Genomic DNA, 18,488 nt, shown 5'->3' with positions numbered 1-18,488 from the left:
CCCTTTAAACAAATAAAGCCAGTACCCTCTGAATGAAAGTTGTCATTCTCCCCTTAATCCGTTGCTTTTTGTCAAAGGACTGTCATCATATATGGTAGATAAGTAGCCTTCTGTACTACTGAGTCTGTTTCAGTACCAAGATCACGAAATAGTGATGCTAAGTATCCTGGATTCCCAACTCCATTCTAATCTCCATTCCTGCAGTGAGCTTAATGTAAGAACATGGGCTTGCCCACAAGGAGCCTTAAATTGTTACAGCTGCACTTGGGGGGAGGGAATATTCCAGCTTTTTGTTACTAATTCTTTGTTTTCATGCTTGATGTTTAAAAGGATCTGGGAAAACCTTTGTGGCACTTCTGATTTGTGACAATCATTTCCAAAACATGCCCAAGGAACAGAAAGGGAAGATTGTCTTTCTAGCAACTAAAGTTCCAGTATATGAACAACAGAAAAAAGTCTTCACGCAACACTTTGAAAGAACCAGGTAGGTACAAGTCCACACATGTAGTCTTCAGGTTTCTTCACTTCAGAGTTCCAAACCATAGAAACCATAGGTTCCTTTACATCCTCAAGATCCTAAATTTTTTGTTACACCATTTCAGGACTGTGTGTCTCAATACAGTTCTGGTAAAAAGTGTGGCCCAAACTCAGAAGATGAAAATACATCCAATCAAAAAGTGACCAAACTGACTTTGAGGTGTAATTGAAGCCTGCCTCTGAAAAGCAGCTACTTAGGTGCATCAGTATAGAGCCCTTGTATGGATGTATAACTTTCATTTAGGTTTAAAGGAGCTAATTGACATGCATCAGCAGGTAGGCTTCTCAGTGCTAAATTCAGGAAGTGTTTTCTCTTTCTTTTCTTATAGCCTAGATCTTTGGCTTTCAGATACATAGGGGGTGGGATAGGTTTTCTGAATACAGTCCACTTCATGAGCAAAGAATGGTGGTTGAATGGATGATGCTGATTAAAAAATCCACTGTCCTAAACCAAACATGTTTCAGTTGGGGGAGTTGCAGGTGCTCAGGACCTCTGAAAATGTGGTCACCTATTTAGAGGCCTGACCCAAAGCCCATAGGAATCAATAGACTCTAATTGACCTTAATGGGCTTTCAGACCCTGGGTATCTAACTTAAGGCACTCACAATTGAAGATTTTGGGCCTGAGTGCATCTGTCTTATCAAATATCACTATCTTACTTGATCCCCTAGGAGATCTTGCCCTATCTTCTGGCTTTTCCTGCTCTATAGGTGTATGAATGTGAACATACTTTGTATTAACAACAAGGAGTCCAGTGGCACTTTAAAGACTAAGATTTATTTGAGCATAAGCTTTCGTGGGTAAAAACCCCACTTCAGATGCATGGAGTGAAAATTACAGATGCAGACATAAATATACTGACCCATGAAGAGAAGGGAGTTACCCATAACAGATTTGAAAGTAGCTATACTTGAACAAAAAAACTTCAGAAACAGACTTCAAAGAGAAACAGCAGAACTAAAATTCATTTGCAAATTTAACACCATTAATTTGGGCTTGAATAGGGACTGGGAGTGGCTGGCTCATTACAAAAGCAGCTTTGCCTCTTGAATTGACACCTCCTCATCTATTATTGGGAGTGGACTACATCTACCCTAATAGAATTGGCCCTGTCGGCACTGGTTCTCCACTTTGGGGTAACTCCCTTCTCTTCGTGTGTCATATATTTATGTCTGCATCTGTAATTTTCATTCCATGCATCTGAAGAAGTGGGGTTTTTACCCACGAAATCTTATGCTCAAATAAATTTGTTAGTCTTTAAGGTGCCACCAGACTCCTTGTTTTTGTGGATACAGACTAACACAGCTACCCCCTGATACTTGTCACCATACTCTGTATTAATGTCACAACACATGTCTTTTCTCTCCCAGGTACAAAGTTGCAGGGATTTCTGGGGAAACGGCTGGGGATGTCTCTTCAGCAAGCATTATTGAAGGGAATGATATCATTGTCTTGACACCTCAGATCCTTGTGAATAGCCTCAAAGAAGGAACCGTTTCTTCCCTTGCCATTTTCACTTTGATTATATTTGATGAGTGCCACAACACCATTGGGAATCACCCCTATAATGTGTTAATGACCAGCTACTTGAACCTTAAATTTGACTCCGCTGCGAAACAGCTGCCTCAGGTAAGGCCCAATCTAGGGGTGGGAGCATTTGAAAAACATGATACAGTTGAACCAGGACTGCCAGCTGAGGTTATGTTAGCTATGCTTTTGATCTTTATCCATTTTTCCTACAAACCCCACCTTGCTTCAAATGTTAACCCTGTGTTTCACGCGGAGGCTTCTGGCTCAGCCACTTTACGAACAGCTGTCTCCTTTTAGTTAGCAAGATGAGACCTAATCTTTTTAACTCCAGACTGTATTCTGATGAAGGGCTCATGGGAGGAAAGCCTATATTACAAAATATAATCCTTGATTTCCTCCTCCAGGACAGAAGCACAAGATTTGGGCCACAATGATTCAATTGTGACTTAATATTTTATAGCCTCTAAAAGTACATTAGGCTCTGTGTTGTCTTTAGAAGCAAAATTGACTATGAATGAGCCAGAATTGAAGTTTCTCCTAGCACTGGTGCAAGACTGGCAAGAACCTCTGGATCTTGAGAAGAATGCTGGGGATGGAGGAGAACAGAATGTAGTGGATCTTGCTAGCTTTTTATTCAAAATATCAATGCCAGTGTTCTTGATTTCTCCCACCTCTGCCTTCTCTTTACTAATAGGGAAGATCACTCAGGGGACTGTCATGTTACTGGCTGCTTCTTTTTAATGACATGCATATAACTAATTTTGTATGTGAATGTGCTCAGATTGTTGGCTTAACAGCCTCTGTCGGCGTGGGCAGTGCCAAGACCCTCGAGGAGACGAAAGAATACATCTGTACCCTCTGCGCCTGTCTCGACATACAAGTCCTATCTACCATCAGAGAGAACACACAGGAACTGGAGGAGATTGTATACAGGCCCAAAAAATGTAAATGTTTCAGTAGGACATTGTATCACTGCTAAGGTCCTGGGTTAGTCTAGTGTCTGAGAACAGACTTAACTGCATCCCCATTCAGGACAGCACTTCAATCAAATGCTCCAAATGAAGCAGCATGTGCTTGAGTCCTGTTAACTTCAATGTAACTAAGCCCACACTTTAAAAAAACAAACCAAAAAAAAAGTGTTAACCAATATTGCCTGGGATGGCTCATTTGTACGGAAGCATGACTGTTAAATTCCAAGACACAATCCTGTCTGCCTCCTGGGTGGTCGCTAAGAGTGGGCAGAGGAAGAGCACAAAAGGAGCTGTCCCCAGTGTACATGGCCTGAGGGAGGGCTAGATAGAATGGCAGTCTGTGTGCTCCTCCAAGTGCTAGGGCAGAGAAGTCTTACTCCCCAAAGGTGGCTGGACTGTGGATCTGTGTCCCTCATAGACCTAACCCATGGATCTGACCGGCCGCATGCCAGGGAGTGATCTGTATGCCATGGGTGCTCTGCCTCTGCATGCCCAAGCCTTTTAGGAAGTGGTGTGCTTCCTGAGACCAAACATCTCCCAATACTCCCTGTAGGGCCGTGTGACTGCACTGTGCTCCCAAGAAGCTCCTAGTCGAGTCCCTAGGAAATGCTGCTGTGTGACTGTGTGGTAACCAAGCCTTTACTGAGAGTTGCATGACAGGAAATGAAGGAAGAGGAATGGACTGAAACACATTAGCTGGATGTTAGATGGGAATTTTCTAGAGCTGACGGGCTCTGTTTCCCCCCCATCATTTCCTAGGTTTGCTTTTTGCAGGTAGTATTTGCAGTGAGGTATTGGTCAAGTAACATAATAGTACAGTATGAATAGTAAACCTGAAATGACGAAAGTCCATTCTTTCTGCACTGATCTTGCCCATAGAATTTTGCCTGTGTAGACCTAGGGATTCTCTTTCTGTGCATGTATAATTCTGACGATAAAGGCATATCTAGGTCAGACTTGGCCCTTCCAAGGATCAAAGACACAACCAGAACAGATGTTGGCAAAGAACGGCCATGCCCGGTGTTCTTCGGTTCAGGCTCCACGTAACAGTTTCTCATGTTGTTTGATCGAGGGCCTGGGAATGTTTTAGTTAATCAGCTTTGGTTTGTGATCTGTTGCTAATCACTTCATGGTTCCTTCTCGTGACTCTAGCTTTCAGACTAGTCGGGAAGCGCCCCCAGAACCACTTTATGGACATTATCTCCGTCCTGATGTCTGAGACTGAGGCCCTGGCAAGCAAGGTTTACCCAATAGGTAAGATTACACAGAATGCAGAGCAGTGGGAGAGAACTGGGGATTCATTCTTAGACTATATCAATAATGAACTCCTCTTAAAAAGAAAAGGAGGACTTGTGGCACCTTAGAGACTAACCAATTTATTTGAGCCTGAGCTTTCATGAGCTACAGCTCACTTCATCGGATGCATACAGTGGAAACTGCAGCAGACTTTATATACACACAGAGAACATGAAACAATACCTCCTCCCACCCCACTGTCCTGCTGGTAATAGCTTATCTAAAGTGATCATCAAGTTGGGCCATTTCCAGCACAAATCCAGGTTTTCTCACCCTCCACCCCCATACACACACAAACTCACTATCCTGCTGGTAATAGCTCATCCAAAGTGACCACTCTCCCTACAATGTGCATGATAATCAAGGTGGGCCATTTCCAGCACAAATCCAGGTTTTCTCACCCCCCCACCCCCATACACACACAAACTCACTCTCCTGCTGGTAATAGCTCATCCAAAGTGACCACTCTCCCTACAATGTGCATGGTAATCAAGGTGGGCCATGTCCAGCACAAATCCAGGCTTTCTCATCCCCCCCACCTTCTCACCCCTCCTTTTACTTATTGCAGCAGCATTCATTCCTTCAAAGCTTCCTTCCCCTTTTTATTTTAGATTTCTTTTCCTTCCATTTTCTCTTTTCTACTATCTCTTAGATGAAATAGGTTACACATGGAAAACAAGCTTTTTGCTTATCCTTCAAATTGTTTTAATTTGTAATGTCACCAATCATTTGACATGCCATGAAACCAGATTGCTTAGTCTGTCAAATAATTTGAAGTAAAAATACCAGAGCTGCCTTTAAAATGCAGTGAGGTGTTTTTTTTTGTTTTTCCTACAGAAAATGTCCTGGTATGTGGTGTTTCTCCAGATGTTTCATATAAAACGAGACTATGCTAAAGGATCACATAATGAGGCCTTAGGCATATTTCATCTTGACTATTACAGCATCTTCTTTTCCTGTCTCTGTGCTTCATCTCCCCCCCCCCCCCAACCTCTTCAGCCTCTCTCAAACTGCAGCTGAAACTTATCTTCCTCTCCAGCTACTCTGACATACACATGGTCTCTTCTGCTCCTTGAGTTCAGTCACTGGCTTCCTGTGTGAATTAAGTTCAGCCTCTTTGTCCTTTGAGGTGCCATATGGCACTGTCCTTCCTACATTTTACCTCCTGTGCTGCTTCTCCCTATTGTTACCTTGGACTTCTCTTCCTAATTACCTATCTTAAATGTTTCTGTCCCCCACTTACTGTCACATATGAGCACCGCATAATCTTCAGTGTATCATGACGACCCTTGTGAAGATAAATTTTACAGAGGGGGAACCATGACACAGAGAGACTGTCAGAGAATGAACCAGGGTGGGGTAGCGACGGAGGCTGCTGTCTGTAGGACCCCAGACTCATTTGTTGCAGAATTTGGAAGGTGTGTGGTGAATGAGGCAGGGGATGGCAGGACTAGAGGGTGGATTCATAGCTGAGAGAGTTGAATGCCACGCTAGAGAATTGGATTCTGTGCCTGCCTCTGCCAGAGTTCCTGTTTGATGCTGGGCAAATAACTTAAACTTTTCACACGTGGCCTTGAATTGTGTGTTCCTCCTTACCTGGGTGCCTGGTTTGAGTCATCGGGGTTTGATTTACAGAAGCGCTGAGTGCTCACCGCTGCAAATGACGTCAGGGAGAGCTCCGGTCTGAATAGACAGTGCTACAAAGTGCTAAGTATTCTGAAAAATCAGGTCCTAGGAGTCTTGGGCTATGTCTACACTGCGCACCTTAAAACAATATGGCTGTGTTGCTGCAGCCATGCCATTGTAAGGTGTGCAGTGTAGCTGCTCTTTATCGCTGGGAGAGAGCTCTCCCAGTGCCAAAGCCACGCCCAGCAAGGGGTGGTAGCTTGTTCAGCAGGAGCCTCGCTCTCGTGCCAATGAAGCACTGTCCACACCAGTGCTTTTCATTGTGAACGCTTTTGTCGTTCAGGGGTTGAACCCCTGAGCAACGCAAGTTTTAAAGATGGAAGCACCAGTGTAGACGTAGCCTTGAGTTGGGTAACCAAAAGATGTGGCTATTTGTGCCCTTGATCTCTGACTCAGTTCCCCACGTGTAAAATGGGGATACCGTCCTCACACCACACAGGAGAGTTGTGAAGTTAAACTAAGTGTTTGCAAAGCACTTGGATACTATAGTGATGAGCTCAATAGAAAAACCCAGGAGGAAATTAAGGCTCTGTCTAATTTAGCAACTTCTGTCGATATAACTGCATTGCTCAGGGGATTGGAAAATCCACCTTATGACACAGACCACACATTGAGCAATGAGGATAACATTAAATACTGACTAGCTCCTCCATCAGTGAACACTATCCATCCTGTGCACTGAATGAGGCAAAGGTCCTATGGAGAAAATAGGATGTGGTGATGTAATTAAAGCCTGTGACATAATGGGCATACACAAAGGGGCTGAACTAATGTTGTAAAGGTTTAAATTCTGGCATTTCCTAACTTCTGAGTGCTTGACTATGCAACCTCTATGCTCTTTTAATATTTATGTAGAGTGCCCTGTATCTTGTTTGGGCTGCTTTAGTTAGCTGCTAAATAAGATGTGTTGATGCCTGTTTCTGCACCAGATGCATTGTCCCACATTAAGAGTAAACGTTTCGGAACGCAATGCTATGAACAGTGGATCGTTGACACTCAGAAGAAGTGCAGAATGTTGCAACTGCCGGATAAGAAAGAAGAGAGCAGGATTTGTAGAGCTCTTTTTATTTACACTGAACACTTACGGGTAAGTGAATGCCCTCTCCTGTTGCATGTAGAGAGGGATCAGTCCTGTTCACAGCAGTGCAGGTGCCTCCAATTAGAAGTAGAATAGGACCCTACACAGTTCCCAGATTTCTGGGTGCTCTTATCTTTGTAGTAATTATGGGATGATGCAATGGGCCAGATTCTCAGCAGTACAGATTGGCAGAGCTCCACTAGCTTTCCTGCAGAAGGCAGGCAAAAGACCTTGAGCCAGATACTCAGCAGTGTAAATTGGAACAGCTCCGCTAAAGCCAAAGAGCTATATCAATTTACACCAGCTATGGATCTGATTCAAGGTCTTGATTGAATTCTTTGTGCTCCAGGGTAACGTGTGAAGGACTGGAGCACACTGGGGAAACCTGCAGCCTGTGGCTAATTGCCTGTGGCACCTGGGAACTGGGAATTGTCATCTTTCTTATAAAATGTTACTTTTATTTTGTATATTGTCTTTCATACAAAACAGTTTGCAAAGTTACATTAAGATCTATGGGTCGAATGGGTGGAATACATTCTAAGAAATGTAATGTGGAATGAATGATCAAATAGTTTAAGGGCTTTAGAATACTGCAGAAATTGAAGATTGGGGGATAGAACTTCAAACATTTTGAAAATAAACCTTCCTCAAGGCATAAGAATATAAATTACAGGGTGATTACTAACAGTGGCATTTGTCTCACAAAGGCTTACATCCCTGATGGACTTTAAGCAGCTCAATAACTACACTGAACTCAACTCAACCCTGAAACACGTGTAAACCCTGTATGATCAGGGCCCCAATTCCTATCTGGCTTACATTCAAACAGAGGTTTGAGTAATCAGTTTGAGATTGGAATCAGGCTTCAGAAATTCAAATTGGAAAATAAATTAGTGGATTTTTCTCAGTCTATTTTAGCGGAGAGTGTAAACTTATACTTGTTTGAAAGGAGCAAACACATTTTTAGCGCCTCACATCTGAGCTGTAGCCTGGATGTTTACTAAAAACTGAACTGTTCAGAGGATACTGCTTGCAGTCACTGTTTTTTCGTGTGCTACTGTAGAAGTAACAAGTATTTCAAATGCAGAAGCTTATCTTAGCCCTGGTCTACACTGGGGTGGGGGGAATCGATCTAAGTTACGCAATTTCAGGTATGTGAATAACATAGCTGAAGTCGACGTACTTAGATCGACTTACCGTGGTGTCTTCACTGCGGTGAGTCGACTGCTGCCGCTCCCCCGTCAACTCCACCCGTGCCTCTTGCGGTGCTGGAGTACAGGAGTTGACAGGAGAGCGCTCGGGGGTCGATTTATCGCGCCTAGACTAGATGCAATAAATCTATCCCTGCTAGAACAATCGCTGCCTGCCGATCTGGCGGGTAGTGTAGATGTACCCTTAGTAAAATTCACTGGTGGTTTTTGTTTTTGTTTTTTGTTGTTTTGTTGTTTTTTTCTCTCCCCCTTACTGATAAGCATTTGGCCTGAAAAATGAGTGTTTTAAAAATATATTCTCTCTAAACAGAAATACAATGACGCCCTCATCATCAACGAAGATGCACGGACTCAGGATGCGTTAGCCTACTTGACTGAATTTTTCAATGACATTAGAAGTGGAGGGTTTGATGAGATAGATCAACAGTTAACAGTGAACTTTGAAGGTACTTCATGCAGCCTCTCTGAAAGGTGCAAGTACCAGGCGGGGGGAGGGGGGGGAGGAATTATTTAAGGTGGTCCAACTTGCTGCTTTTACTTGTATCCATGTTTAGAGGCTGTAACAGTTGGGGTCCAGACCTTCCAAGCCAGTTGTTTGCATGAAACCAGCTTTGCGTACCCATCTGTTGTCCAGCCCAGGAAAAGACCTTTAAAGTTAATGGAAAGTCATTGAGCCTTTCCCTGTGCTCCCAGTGTACAAATGTCCTGGCTCATCAGTGGGGACTGAACTCGGGACCTTCAGTGCTAAAACCATGAGCTTCTACCCCATGAGCTAAAGAAGTAATAACCTTAGCTGTCAGCTGTTGTAGACTCTTATTCTCTTATGTGGGTCAGTCGCTATCAGATAAAGACTCACTCTCCTGTGTGTTACACAGAATTGGGAGCCGGGGGGCTATGGGGGATCAGGAGCGCTAGCAACTTCAGAGGGAGGGGCACATGTTGTGCTCTGTGCTACTTGGGCTCATGCTACCCCAGCACTCCTGCAGGTATTACAGCAATGCCTCTCAGGGGCTGCAATGCTAACCCCCTTCACGAGCTGTGGTTTAATGCCACAGTATAGCCCTGAATTTGGAGAACAGCTGATTAAGAAATCAAGTGTACTAAATTAGGCTCTGATCCTGCAACTGATTGTGCAGACTAATTCCCATTGGGGATTCACATGGATGCAGGGTCTGCCTGTACAGAGCCAACTGAAGAATCATGACTTTGGGGCTTGTCTACATGGCAAGCTAGGGCACTGTAGAGTCACAGCCTCGCTGGCCACTCGCTAAGCCCTCAAGTCAGTCAAGAGCCAGCAGAATCAATATTTGTCTTTAAAATAGCTTTTTTTTTTTTTTTTAAAAGGCAATTTTCTGGTTTAGATGCCTGCTCAGGGGGTATGCTGCTGTGATTTCTGCTTTAAAATGCAAATGATTCAAAAATATCTCCATATAAAACTTTTGTTTCTTTGTTTTTTAAGAAAACAGTTGAGAATTTTTAAAGAAGTTAGTCCAGGGAAAGTCACTTGACATTTGGCTGCTAGATGTGGGTCAGAATGCTGTTTGCTGGAATGGATGATGCCAACTGCAATCTGAGGAGGTCAACGTTTTCTTCCAGCTAAACAACAGGAACTGAGAGAGGCCTCAGAAGATGAACTGAATGAGAATCCCAAACTGGAGGAGCTCACCTTCATCCTGAATGAAGAATACCGCCTGAAGCCAGAGACCCGCACCCTTCTCTTTGTTACCACAAGAGCTCTAGTATCTGTAAGACCTTCTCTCTCCAACACTACTAAAAAGGGGCAACTAGAAAATAAATATAGGGTAGCATGCTTAGCAGCCTGCCTGGTCTGCGCTTATTGCATATGCCAGGACTCCTTGCATCCTTTTCTGTGACCAAGAGTTCGGAAAGGATTACTAATGGGTGTTTTACTTTACAGGCTTTGAAGAAATGGATTTATGAAAATCCTACACTCAGCTACCTAAAACCAGATATGTTGATGGGGCGTAGCAAAAGAAACCAGCAAACAGGTATGGGAGTTTGCCCTGAGGAAGTAAGTTATGTCATATCATGTGTTCCCAGACCACTTAAATTATTGCATCATCTCTGTAGTCAATCTCCATGTTCCAGGACAAGCCAACAAGCAAATGCCCAAACCACTACTACAATTCCTTCATCAATATTAGGGAGGGATACGAAACGTACAGGAGATCTTACCACATCTAGACGGACTCCTGCTTTTCCTGCTAGAACCTCTGGTTAAAACGCTAGGTGCATTAGCAACAATGCTCTGCTATGCAGTGCTGCTAGATAATTTTAAAAAATCTCTCGTCCTCTCTACTCGGAGCAATGCAGTGGGTGTTCCCTGCCTCATTTGTGGCTCACTCAGTTTCCCTGTGTTCGGAGGTACATATGTTTTAAAAACTTGACTGCACCAAACAGAATAAATCTGACTTATTTTGCGAATGTCTTAGTTTGTTTTAAATAGCCAGGGAACAGGCTCTCATTAAAACAAACCCTTTTTTAAAAGGACAACTTCAAACACTTGGAAGTGTAAAATGTTGTTTGCCAAAGTGATGCAGTGTGACACCCTACATGAGTCCCTCTTTGTTAGATATTGTGCAGCTTTCTAGTCCTCAAACAGTCAGCTGTGTATCCTGATTTGAGGCATTTCTTTCAGTCTGCGAGCAAACAGACTGACTTTCGGTACTGACTGCACGGTTAAGATGTGTATTATTTGATTTAGGAACTTTTCAGCATCTGACTGTGCATTGTATTCTGACTTTATATTGTAGGTATGACACTCTCAAATCAAAAGGGCGTACTGGACTCGTTCAAAACCAACAGCGACAGTAAGATACTAATAACTACAGCTGTTGCTGATGAAGGGATTGATATTGCTCAGTGCAACCTGGTTCTCCTCTATGAATACTCTGGCAATGTCACCAAAATGATCCAAGTCCGAGGTATGGGTCACTGGAGCTTAAGAAACTATTATCATGTGACCATGGTATAGGTCTAGAAAACACCCCAGTCAGCCCCTCTGACTGGCTGTTCTGTTTACTTTTGGCTTCGTGTGTGTATCTTACTCTTACTTGTCTCTGCCTCTGAGTGCTTTCAGATGAATGAAGGGTCAGGACAAGTCTTGATATCTATTTGTCATAGGACGGAAGAGCCATTGATTAGATTCGTGTGTGAGAGTAGATTATACACATCACACAATGATGCTACACTTTCAAGGAACATCTCTTAAGCATGCATTTGTGCAAGCAAGTAAATAGAAATATGCACAGAAGAAGAATTGAACTGCAAGTGCAGTTGAAACTCTGCAAAACATGCCCCCATGGAGAATTCAGAAGAAACTCCATTAATGGCGTCTCGCATAGTTGCTTGGCCCTTCTACACAGTTGTTTGCATATGGGCACAATCTGTCCTTAAACTTGTGTAACACAGTGCCCTCAGGTGGATTATGGGAAGTGTGGCCTGAACCTGGGACTCCTGCATTTAAAAACAAGTTTCTACTCATAAACCATTATGTAGTCCAGCCACTGGAGGGGGATAGAGGGCCCTACTCTAAATGGGGGTTACACTTTCACCTACAAAAGGGAAAAAGGTCATAAAATTACCTAGCCCTTTTAAAAATTCCTCTGCAAAATTTAATTCTGTGAGCTGAGCATGTAGTCGGGCTATGAAATTCAATATTGGTGTGAAATGGTTATTTTACTCATTTGAAATAGACCTTTCATTGAGTGAGCCCCTGGCTTTTGGGGTTTATAATCACACTCAATGTCATGGTTTTATTGTTACTTATTTTTGTATTAAATTACCTCAAAATTAAACTTAAAGTGGTGAAGGAAAAAGATCTCTCTTGCTACAAGTGCTGTTGTAAATACCTGAAAAGTTGGGCAGATTAACTTAAAATAATTTTTGGAACTCAAACTAAATGTGAGTAATGGTTGGTTCTAACAAAACCTCCTTTTTAAAAGCATAGGATAACATGGGAATCCTATGAATTATTATTATTAGTAGTAGTAGTTTGTATCACGGTAGAGCCAGACTCCAGTTGAGATCAGGGCTGCATTATGCTAGGCATTGAAAAAATACATAGTGAAGAGACCATCCTTCCCCTAATGGTATTTCCTACTGTCACCTATGAGTTTTCATTTTGGTGGTAATCCAACAACGGGACAGATAACTAATGGATGTTCATCTCTGTCTTGTTCTTCAACTAGCCATACGGATTTTTCTCAAAGAAACCACTGAGACAATATACAGTGGTGCTGGCCACAAAATATCTGAGCTAATCACCCCGAAGGCCTCATGTGCCAATGTGTAACACAGTACAGACAGAGAACACATACAACATAGGGTGGGGTCTTTGTAACTTCAAAACTTCATAGAATGTGTGTGTCTTTGGATGCTTGCTTGGATTAAGAGGGTCTGAGCCCAGTGAATTTTAATTGGGAGGCTTTTCTAAGCATATGTAGTTGCCGCAGCTTGGGAGTGGGTAAGGGACACATGAGGAACCACGCAGAAGCATAATGTTTCCAATGTCTCCATGCCTGCATTGAGACCCAGGCTTTGTGGCACAGCTGGTCTGCTGTTTTGCTCTGGTCTCTATAGACAGTTATAAAAGGGCTTCCTGTCACCTCCCAGGTCGTGGAAGGGCAAAAGATAGCAAGTGCATCCTTGTGACAAGCAAAAGCGAAGTGGCTGAGAATGAGAGAAACAATATCTATAAGGAGGAGATGATGAACAAAGCCATTGAGCAGCTGCAGGAGTGGGATGAGGAAAAGTTCGCAAGGAAGGTGAGTCCACTCCCTGCCATTCTGCATGTTCTAGATCAGAGACAGACCCTAAACTGGCCACCGTCACAGGGCTCTCTCAGCTGCACCGAGTATTCACTCAGGGTGGAATTCACCCTGTGCACAGACAAAGCACGAGGCCTTTGCTGAACCTGTGAACTGGGAGCCAGTGGGAGGGGTAAATTTCCCCCTGTGTGTGCTAATCCATTGTGTTGCTGTGTGCTGTTTCACCCCCATGGTAGCTGTGGAGCATTGGTGGTCAAATGGGTGTTATAGCGACCTATTTGCATAGCAATATATGAACACTTATTTTGCAGTTGTTCAGTACAGTAAATTATCATATCTGCATGGGGCTGTGGGTAGGCCCATTAGCATTGAAGAAATTTCTGAGGGCTTGGCTACACTTGCAAGTTAGAGCGCATTAAAGCAGCCCCAGGTGCCCTAACTCCCGACCTGTCCACACTGGCAAGGCACGTAGAGTGCCTGGATGCTACAGCTGGAGTGTTCCTGGTAATACACTTCTCGTGGGGGTGGAACGCTTGCTGTGCCCCGGCTGAAATGCCTTGATGTCAGTGTGAACAAGGTATTGCATTACTGAGCTCTGATCAGTCTCCTCTTAAATCAAGTGGCAACTCGCTGTAGGAGTTCAGATATCCCCTTTCAAAGCTCAGTTTCTGACAGCCAGCTGCTTATCTGCTCCAGGACAAAGCAACCATTAGTGTGGAATGGAGGTGGGTGGAGGGGGGTGTGAGAGTGTGTGAGAGAGAGAGAGAGCGCGCAAGGTGGGGACTGGGGGGTCTGCTGCTGTCTGAACTTATAAGACCACATGCTGACATGCTGTCAGCCCCCCAAAAACCCATACGCAAAACACACTCCCTGTCACACTCCTCCCTCCCCCTCACCCTTTTGAAAAGCATGTTGCTGCCACTTGCATGCTGGGATAGCTACCACAATGCTCTGCGCGCTCTGGCATTGCAAGAGTTGCTTATGTGGCCACGCCAGGGCACTTGAATCTGACAGTGTGAACACACGGCAGTGCCTTCCCTGCTGCGGTCTCTGAAGGCTGGTTTAACTCCCAGGGCTCTACATCTGCAAGTGTAGCCATGCCCTGAGTTGATGACAGAAACCAGTTTAAGCCCAAGTAGTTCATTGTGTCCACACTGGGTATTCTGATTCATGTTCTGAACCATTCCAGATTTGCTCTGGGTCTACACTAGCAATGTCCTGTTTGTAGCCTTTGGCTACTGATTTCACAGCTCCCTGAAGCCGTGGATTCTGGAAGATTTCAAAGGGCCACTGGTGAGCAGGTGGGGAGTGTAGGAGGATGGCTCTTTGAATGATGTTTAGGCTGCTGGCAGCCTAGTCCAGACAATATTTGTCACGCACATACTCCCAGCATATTTGTAAAGCCCGTGGTTTATCTCCTACATCTTAGAACTGAAAAAGTCTCCCGTGTGGAGAATGTCAGAGAGATGCTGTCCTTCGTGCATACTGTCCCAGTAGTGGTGTCTGACTCCAGCAAAGAGTCTGGCCCAATCAGCAAAGCTCTATCCACTTCAATGCCAAAATTAACTTTGACCACTGTTTAACTGCAGTGACTGCAGAGATGAAAAGCAGTCGGTGTCTAACATTGGCCAGGATCTGGGCCTAGGAGAGAGTATTGCATTGTAGTGAGCACCCTGAGGCTCTGACATAACAAATATGCCCTGAGCATGCTCAGAAGTGAGTGGTGGCGTGTGGGTTTTTTCCTTCTTCCCCTGATGCTCTTCACTCTTCAGCCATCTGACCATCTTAGACAGGTGCTGGCTTCATATTTCTACTAAAAAGGGACTTTGTTCAAGAATTGGATGTCAGGAACTTCTACCACAATTCTTATGCATGGGGATAACTGGAGTTGGCAATTCTGAAAATAGGTGTGGTGCCCTTTGGGGAGTTATTAGACCCGAGAGACTGAGTCACATTTTCATAGGAAATAGTAGAAAGGAGCTTGAATTCCACCATGACCACCATTTTCAGGACCAGGTCTACAGCTGGTGTAAATCAGCATAGCTCCATTGACTTCACTGGAGCTACATGGATCGACATCAGCTGAGCATCTGGCCCTCAGTGTTTCTCTGAAGATCATAATATCCATTTGTTTCTAATGCTTTGGTTTTTAGATAAATGACCTGCAAAACAAGGAAAAGACTATGCGAGATTCCAGAAAGAGAGGGAGAACACAAAAGCCCCTAGGGGGCAATAGAAAATTGCTCTGTGGGAAGTGCAAAGCAGATGCCTGTAATACAGAAGACATCAGGGTTATAGAGGTAAGCGTATAGCTTAGGAATCTGTGAATGTTATGCTGTGCAAATAGTTTACCAGCTGAGTCTTACCAGTCCAATTTCAGTGTTAGATTTGGTGTGGAAGTTTAAAATGACCAGTTTGATGCAGAATGGGACATAAGAACTTTAGTAACAGATCACACCTGTGATCCATCCTGTGGACAGTATCAAATATTTCAATGAAAGGTGTGAGAATCAGTGTAGTGTACAGTCATGGAACAACATCCTGTAGGAGAAATTTCTTCCTAAGTCCAGGCTGTTACCATTTAACTTACACTCATAAACAGTGATTTGATTTTTTTTATCCTACATAATGTATGTTTATCCTCAAGCATGATCCATTGGTTGGTAAATGTATACAAACAGGAAATATCCATACCTAAACAAACCACCCATCTTTATAACCACACATGTTCATATTATACAGCTACAATATACATGGTACCTGGATACTTAATGTAACTGGCTGTTCACTTTCCACCCACAGGTTACTTTCTTCTGAATCTTTTTTGCTGCAGGTTAGCACTGAGTGAATTTCCAGTGGTTGGTTTATGCATGGTGCAGGGGGAAAAATAAGTTAGCTGCATTACCTTTCAGTTTCATTAGCTGCCCCCTTTGTTTTTATATCATGACAGAGGCTGTATAGGAGTGCGCTATTTACTTTCTCTATGCCATCCAATATTTTATATAGCCCTCTCACGGTGCTTTCATATTCATCTCACTAAAACAGTTGTGATCTTCTCAATCACTCCTCCTATGGAAGTCTCTCTAGCCTTCAAACAACTTTCATTACCCAGAGCTGAACCCTTTCTTGCTGCTCTGCATCTCTGATGAAGGGAGCAGGGCCCAGCATTCCCGGGGAAGGCGTATCCTTGCTTTATGGAGCAGCACTATCCTTTTAGGGTTATTTTTCCTTCTCATTTCTTAGGTGGTGCAATGTTTTTTGCTTTTTTTAGAACTGCTGCTGCGCATCATTCACATGTTCTCATTGGGCTGTCTAGGGTGACCCAAGGGTCTTAGTCATGCTCTGCTCCCACCCACTGATGGTGGGAAAGTCAGCTGGGCAGCTCTGCAATTGGAGAGCCTTTTCCTTGAGCCAGGAAATCTAAGCATTGATGTTGGGGTTTCCCATGCCTGGGGTATTTCATGTGCTGCAAACAGGTGGTTTCCAAGCAGTGGGGAGACTGGCAGAGCACAGCTAGGTGATCTCCTGCTCCCTGTTTTAAACAAACTCCCTACACCTGAATTGACCTCTCTGGAGTTTCCATCCAGCTCCCCAGTGAGACAGTAACCGACCTTAGGGACTATGGAACACAGTCCTCTTAAAATCATTTACACTTGTAAGGACAGCTGTGAAGTGGCATGCACTGTTATACCACACAAGGGGAGGTGGTAATAGGAGATTTATAAGAGAAGACTCAATAAATTTTCACCAATGCAGCAGGGACTTCACCAATCCTTGCAAATTACATTTGGTTTTACAATTTCGTGTGAGAAGGGGAATGAGTGACAGATCATCTCTTACTTTTTTTGTAAGTGAATTTCCTTTTTCATAATTGCTACTGCAACTCAAGCTATTTCTTATAGAAGAATAAGGTCTTGCAGCTTATGGTTTAAACCACGTGACAGAGGCAGAATTCCCTTGGCAGTAGTGTAAGATCAGTGGGAGCTACAGGTACTCAAGCCATGAAAAGGTCCCAATTCAGGCACCCAAAATTAGTTGGCCCTTTTCAAAAGTGCCAATCCTACTAGCTCCTGTGTCAGAATTAGAATACTTGACCCAACTCTGCTGCCAAGTAGGCTATGAGGGTAAAATGCTATGGGATTCTCTAATGAAAGGCACTCATGTATGAAGGCCAACAAATGGAAATTTAGGAATTATGATAAATTTCTGGTATTAAGCTACATCTAATACTTTTACTGTCATTTTTAGGAGTCTCACCACACAGTCTTAGGTGCCCTGTTTAAGGAACGTTTTCTAACAAAGCCTCACAAAAAACCAAGCTGCTATGACAACTTTGAGAAGAAATGTAAAATGTACTGCCGGGACTCCAAGTGCCAGCATGACTGGGGAATTACAGTGAGGTACAAGACGTTCGATGACCTCCCAGTGATCAAAATTGAAAGCTTTGTGGTGAAGGATGTCACAACTGGGAAACTCTCAGTTTTCCGGAAATGGAGGGATGTGGATTTTGCGATGAGGGAATTTGACATTAATGAAATGTCCAGTACAGAGTGAGTAACAACTGGTTCATCACCACCCTACTGTGTGAGCTATTTCATACACAAATGCACATTCCTAAATACATGCAGAATGGGCAAATGGCAGCACTTGCTTAAAGAGGGCTCTGCAGTCTTTCATTCGTAATTCTATTATGAAGGTTATGCTATCTTGTACTCAGTTCTAAGTGGATGGATGTAGATAATAATGCTCTAAGAACTATTGTATTTCATGCCATGGCTGATAGACTTTTTTTTGCCCATTTTATCTCAATAGTCTGGCATTCTTTTATGTACACTCCCTCTTCATTATTTGTCACCTCCAACAGACTAGTAAGAACACTTCCTAATTTGTATTCTGACTGTATGCTAAGTTAAGTCTTCACCTCTGCAAAATAGTTTGTGTGGGAGGAAAAAAACAAATTGAATGCCTAATCAAACTTATTAGCTAAAACATCTAGATAGTTAGGTGCAATTCTGTAAGTGAACAGTTGAAGTTGCATGTTTTGCATTGATGTATCTGTTTTGTTGCTATTTGTTCATGTTGCACTTTATGCAGACCATGTAGCCTGAACTCATTAAATCTTAAATTCAATTCACCTCCAGATGTCATTTATGCTAGGATGTAGAGTTGTTTACAGGCAAAATACAATGCAGGTTGGTTCCTTCACAGTAAGGAACTGAAGTCAGATTTAAAACATTCAACTTTCTGGATTTAGAGACTACCCTTGGTCCCTAATTTAGTGTGCTGTGAGGAGGACTGGATAATTTTTGGTTTTCAACTAAACAAACACTTTTAGATTTAAAAAAAATCTTGTTCGGAAATGTTAGGCCACTTAATCTCCTAGTGGGA

At 43.3% G+C, this 18,488-nt stretch overlaps 1 protein-coding gene across 3 annotated transcripts in view; it reads left to right on the top strand.

The window, feature by feature from the left end:
* The window catches only part of RIGI (RNA sensor RIG-I), a 51,254-nt gene extending 33,020 nt beyond the window's left edge, over window positions 1–18,234 (top strand). For all 3 annotated transcript variants that reach the window (XM_075128834.1, XM_048851696.2, XM_048851701.2), the window contains 12 exons: window positions 331–484; window positions 1,909–2,167; window positions 2,850–3,012; window positions 4,192–4,293; window positions 6,951–7,108; window positions 8,621–8,756; window positions 9,907–10,055; window positions 10,229–10,319; window positions 11,085–11,255; window positions 12,946–13,097; window positions 15,254–15,400; window positions 17,349–18,234. In XM_075128834.1, coding sequence (XP_074984935.1) covers window positions 331–484; window positions 1,909–2,167; window positions 2,850–3,012; window positions 4,192–4,293; window positions 6,951–7,108; window positions 8,621–8,756; window positions 9,907–10,055; window positions 10,229–10,319; window positions 11,085–11,255; window positions 12,946–13,097; window positions 15,254–15,400; window positions 17,349–17,654 — 1,988 coding nt within the window. In that variant the 3' untranslated portion in view covers window positions 17,655–18,234. The remainder of the gene's footprint in view (window positions 1–330; window positions 485–1,908; window positions 2,168–2,849; window positions 3,013–4,191; window positions 4,294–6,950; window positions 7,109–8,620; window positions 8,757–9,906; window positions 10,056–10,228; window positions 10,320–11,084; window positions 11,256–12,945; window positions 13,098–15,253; window positions 15,401–17,348) is intronic.
* Window positions 18,235–18,488: the final 254 nt, after the last annotated feature.

Source organism: Caretta caretta, chromosome 5 (genome assembly GCF_965140235.1).
Source record: "Caretta caretta isolate rCarCar2 chromosome 5, rCarCar1.hap1, whole genome shotgun sequence".
Classification (NCBI taxonomy): domain Eukaryota; kingdom Metazoa; phylum Chordata; order Testudines; family Cheloniidae; genus Caretta; species Caretta caretta.
This window is presented reverse-complemented; position numbering and strand designations above follow the sequence as displayed.